We start from the raw sequence: 6,000 nt of genomic DNA on the forward strand, positions 1-6,000 counted from the left end.
ATGACATATATATTGATATCGATTTTATGCACATAAAATTTTCACTGTGTTTCACCTTGTGTCACAATCACTCCTTGTACCCCCAGTACATTTGTTTGCACACTATCGTAGTTTTACTATATATAGTATTTGTGCAGCAAAACAAAATGCAAAGTTGAACACCTAAAACAGCCGTGTCTCTTATGGTTTTTTAATATAGAGCGGTAGAAACATTGGATGAAAAAAAGAAATGTGCAACCAAAATAAAATTACCGTTCAACATGCAAACAAATCACGATACATTAATACGAATCGCATAATAAGAAATTATTGAGACACTCTCGCACTATTAGAAATCTCTCGGGAAAAAATGGTTAAATAACAATGTATTTAATTGCTACTTTACCATATTCAAACAAAACAGTCAAATTACTGCAAATAAGATGGTATTCGAAATGTTTACTGTAAGAAAACCCGTTTATTAACTGTTTTTACCTAATACGGTTGAACAACCAGAATTTTATCCCACCAACTGAACTAACCTAATGAAACCACTTAGTTCCTCGCAAATGGGTACATAATAAAGTCGAGAGGGCTAATCTGTCCGTCTCGTGACCGACAGAATTGGGGTTCGAGTACCAGTGTTGATAAAACAATATTTCCTCCTTTCATTCAACTTATGAGGAGTTAGTAGTGTCCTGCACTCCCCAATTTGTAATCCTGAACTATTAGAATACGATATTCTCATTCACGCGTAGAGTTCCATAAAGCTGCTAAACTATCTCCAATGTCCAGTTACATTTCTTTTTCATAGTTTCAAAACTATGCTAGTTGTGAATTGTCAAAAAACCGTATAGTTTATCTGTATTCATGGTTTTTTTACCATATTAGTTGTAAACTGTTTCAAAACTGTTAAAGTAAAAAATGTTCTTTATAGTTAACTTTGCGGTTAATTGGGTGGACAGACTGCTGCCAGTTATTTTACCATAATTTCAGAGTGAAATTCTAAGAGTGCATTTATCATCTGATATTAACCTATTTGTGTCTAACGTTTTTTTAAAAAAAAGATTCCATTTTTTTTTCAAAAAGTAGAGGGGAAATGGTAGCTCCAGTGTTTAATTAATGGGATTTATTTTGCAGAAACAAAATTTTTCCGTCTACTATAATATATTAATAATATAAGTATTTATATTTGATCTGAAGTCAAAGCAGAGTGCTTTTTAAAAGCAATCAGTTGTAGGTAATGGAAGGTATAAACATCTATGTATTACCACTTCTTTCACATAGTTATTTTTCCTATGTAATCCATTTTCTGTAGCTGAGCATTTACGGGTTAATATTTGAAGGACATCAAGAATCGCTAAACTCTCTTTTCTTTGCGCGGTGAAGTCGCAAAGAGATTGAGACCACACATAGCAGTTGTTATTAAAATGAGATACTCATTTTTTAGGAATTTTCGAAACTTTATCATAGGTACCCCTAATCATTTTACATGGCACCACTGGTTGTCACGACACACGCTGGGAATACCTGATCTTGAACTGTAAAATTTAATATGGTATTCGACATTTTTGCTTAGTTTACTGGTAAATAGCTTAATATAGTTTTTGACTTTTCACCGCGAGAAAAACTCTCGCATCTAGCCTTACTTGGAAATAAGCAAAATTTGGTCAAAAAACCATTTCATTTCTGGTTGTTTTCGGGACAAGTAAAATATATATACAATTTCGTAGAAAAACGCAATCCTGAATATTTTTTCTACTCCTAAAACAAGCTAGACACGAAATAATTTCACTACCAAAGAGAGGGTACCACTTTCCTGGGAAAGATTCCTTACAAAATTTTCCCACTGACGGTAGGTCAATATCTCTTCTTGCTTTTTCGACCTGATGTCTGCAAGTAGTGACTAATACTTATTGTGATTTTGCATGTAACTTTCCTGACAAGAACTAAAAAGTTGCAATGAAAATTGGCAATATCTGTGATGTGTTTAAACTAATGAAATTTTAAAATTGAGTTTCGAAGTCGTAAGTTTGAATACGCAGTTAAATTAGATTTTGTTGGCGCATTGTTTCATTTCCTGTTGCTCATCGGTATGAAGGATAAAAAAATAAGAATAAAATATTCCAAACCACCCTTCCTGGGGGTCTGCAATCGAATTCTTTCCGAGAAGCATTTCTCTTCCTCTCTGTCTACCACTAGTAAATAAAAAAATTAAAAAAGTGGAATGCCGAGCGTACCGGAGGAAAAAATGCGTTAGAAAGTTCTGGGCTTCGAACCAACTTTTCTATTTCAAGTCTGTTTCTTTCACCCTCTGTTCTTCTGAATGAAATGAGACAGACAAGACTGAATTAAAGGTGTCGTAAGGTGTGTGCGTGCCGCGATATATCATATGGATATTCATGATTTCTACTTACGACTGGTAAAGCAACCATGAAAATTAATAAGTAAGTTCCTTATTGTATTTAACCCTCTAACACAAAACATTTGATAACTATTTCCCTCACAAAATAGAACTTTAGAATAGATCCAGCCGCCAATCTCAAAAACAATCTGGCAATGTATGGGGGGATGTACAAATTGCTTTGTATTGTTGATCAATTTTTTTTTAATTACAAAAGTATGGATAAAAGTTGTAATAGCAAGAAATTTGAATTCGTCATCAGATACCATCATAAAGTATCTGCTTCTTATGGCCAAAGCTTAGAAATGTATGCTGTTTGGGATGATGTTTTAAATTTAAGTTACATTTCTATAAAATATTTCGACAAAATTAAATCATTGTAACATCGATATTTTTAAATGCCGTTTTTCTTATTGGGAATGAAATAACAATTGCTCTGATAACAGTAAATAAAAATATTTAAAATATCTTAAGCATCTTAAAGCTTCATCAAATGAATAATGACTTTTACAAACACGACCTTTGTGCTTTTAAAAAAAGAGAATGGTATGTGACGTTTCAAATGTATAATAAAATATCAAAGCCAAAATTTTTCGACAACATTTAATAAATAAAAAAAATGTTTCCAAAAGTGGAAGAGTTGGTAACTTAATTAGCCGTTAATGCGAAATTGACCATAAGCTTAAAAAATTTATCTTATTTGATGATGAACGGATCCTGCATAAAAATACGCTATAGTTGTGGGAGGCAATAGGGGTTATTTCCAGACAAATGTTAGATATTTTTATTCGTGAGGTAATGGCTTTGTTTTTGTCTCAAATTATCATGCTATGAAATGAAGATCTATCATCAAAATTTTATTAAGAATCGGAATCGATGATAAAACAAAAATCCATCTTCCAACCTGAAATCTCTCAAGTGGAGAAAACTTAATTCTTTGAATGGCGTGCAATTGCGTCTCAGTTACTTATGTCATTCCTCTATCAAAAAATGCCAACGCAACAAAGATGGAAGTGAAAAGGGTGGTAGAGAAAATATTGATATATCAATTTGTTTATGGGCGGAATATTCTTTGACTTATTCTATTCTCCACCGTTTGTTTCAAAACAAAATTTTAACAAGTTCAGAGAGATTAGCTCTTTACAACTAGATGTAATTTGAAAGTCGTATTTATTCTCGCACAAAAAAGCTGAAAACGTTAAAAGTGGTGAAAGGTATTTTGCTATGAGAATGATACTGCGTAATAAAAGATTACCCGTGTCTACTAGAATACATATATAATTTTAAAATTCATGTTTATGCTTGTTGTGAAAATTTTAAAAATAAAATGGTATTAAAAAATTTTGAAGAAAATTTATTAATTGCACATAAGCTCCAAGTTCATATAACCTATAATATAAAATGAAAGTTCAAAGGAAATAGATAAAAAAGAGGAAAAAATAAAGTTTAAAGAGAAGATTAAAAATAAAAATTAATAAAACAGAATAAAAAATTCAAAAATGAATTAAAGTTAGGTAATAAAACAATGAGAGGACATATTCTCGTCATTATCTCACATGATTATATCCGCCAAAAAAAAAAAGTACTTTCTAATATTGAATCAATTTAGCCAAAGCAAAATATATCAATAGAATAGTGGCAGAAGCACCAAAGAAAAATTACCTTGTTGCCTGTTTCTTTGTGTTGGCTAGAAAACTGAATTTGCACAAAGTAGATTCGATGATTTTGATTTTTTATTTTCTCGTTTAAATATTTTTTTCTTTTTTATTTCGTTTCTTGTTTTCTCTGATCCTTACCCTTATAGCCTCCACTATGCATACAAGATTATTTTATATTCCTTCATATAATTTTTCATTATCAGTAGTTGTGGTAGTCACTAATGTATAAAGCCCTTCAAAAACTGAAAAAAGCGATTTTATTACTTCATTGCTTAAAAATTTTATTGAAATGGAAAAACCCGTTTTTATGTTATCAGGAAATTATAATTCGTTTTTAAATCATTTTAATTTTTAATCATTTCTATAAAATAATTCGTTATGAGGTAAGATAATAATGGACAGCTTTTTTCATTTCAGTTAATTGAAATTTATTTATTTTTTAAAATTACTGTAAATTAGTGCGAAAAATGATAAATTTTAATTTGTAGCAGTTTTTTTTTTACATATTGTTGTATATAATATTTGCGTATTTGTTAACATTTTGCTCATGAAACGAAATCCATTTAAGTCAAATAATTTTTCGCGATATACGTTACTCAAAACATTGATTGAATCTAATTTTTTACGATTTTTCACGGTATATAAATACAACTACCAACGAGGTTAAATTCAATTCACTTTTTACACAGGCAAACGCTTTGTAAAGGCAAACAATCAGAAATAATAATCATAAAATACTACTATAAGTTATGAAATCGTGCTAATTGTTGTGTAATATATTGAACTCTGTGTCTAACGAGAATGAAGCATGAAATAATTTGAACAAAATATTAAAAATAAATATATAAAATAAAAGAGGGGGACAAAGTAGCCAATAAGCAAGAGTTGTTATTCTGAAGTTAACTATTACTACTTTAAGGTTATTTAGACTTTATAACTGTAAATAAATACATTACACATTTTTACCAGAAGCACACTTTATGACACATTCTTTTTACTATTATTTCCTATTTTACAGACCAAAGTTTTATAAAAATCGCGAAAAGATTGACCGAACGGCTTATAGCGTAATACATATGATACAGTTTCACCAACTTGGAGAAATATTGATGAGGAATGCCCGTACGTGATAAAAATGCAGATAAATTTCTGAATATAAATAAAAGATACAACACATTCAACTGTTTAAATAAAAATGACGAATGAATCGTGCTGCGAGTGTTAAATTTCAAGGTTTGAAAGAACCACGGAACGTTCGTAAAATGTTTCATTTCTTAATGGAATCTGTAAAATATAGCAATAGTTGGGTGATTCCTTGAATATCCTGCTTTTTGGAGCGTTAAAATATGCTTTTTATATTTTATTTCCCCCTCTATGGCTGATAGTTGGCTAAATACATCCCATTTATTCATGAAACATCCAAAAGATGTTTTGCAATTTTACGTAATAGTTTTAACTAATTTATTGAAATTGGACAGAAGAGTTATAAATATTTACCATTAGAAAGTACTTTAAAAAAATCTGCTGCTTACATTTTCATTACTTAATTTTTTTCATACTCGCAAGTTTTTACTCAAAGAATAATTTTTTGAAAACGTATTGAAGCGAAAACTGAAAAATAAATAAATTTTGCCATTGCAACGCATGACATAATTGTGCAATTAATCATTTTTATATATGATTATGTGAATTTATAAATAGGATTAAGCCGACCGGCCTGTGTAGGGGTCAGGGAACTATCCTTGCATCAGAAAGGTTCTGGGTTTAAATCCCGGGCAAGGCATGGATGTTCTTTCCTTCTCTGTACTATCTGTTCTCACTGTGGGAGCGACGTTGGCCCACCTAATATGGTGCCCTTGAAAGAGAGGCCAACAAAACAGCCCTGTATATGCTTGAATTGACGGATGTTAACACAGGTGGGCATTGGGAATATATATATATATATATATATAATTATTG

General features: G+C 30.7%; 1 protein-coding gene across 1 annotated transcript in view; it reads left to right on the plus strand.

Moving 5' to 3' along the window:
* Window positions 1-2,278: 2,278 nt before the first annotated feature.
* LOC107440882 (protein Aster-B) overlaps window positions 2,279-6,000 on the plus strand; it is a 127,394-nt gene continuing 123,672 nt past the window's right edge. Inside the window, exon 1 of the mRNA XM_043050953.2 lies at window positions 2,279-2,426. Within this exon, the coding sequence (XP_042906887.1) occupies window positions 2,413-2,426 (14 nt within the window). The 5' untranslated portion in view covers window positions 2,279-2,412. The remainder of the gene's footprint in view (window positions 2,427-6,000) is intronic.

Source organism: Parasteatoda tepidariorum, chromosome 2, assembly GCF_043381705.1.
Source record: "Parasteatoda tepidariorum isolate YZ-2023 chromosome 2, CAS_Ptep_4.0, whole genome shotgun sequence".
In the NCBI taxonomy this organism is placed as follows: Eukaryota; Metazoa; Arthropoda; class Arachnida; order Araneae; family Theridiidae; genus Parasteatoda; species Parasteatoda tepidariorum.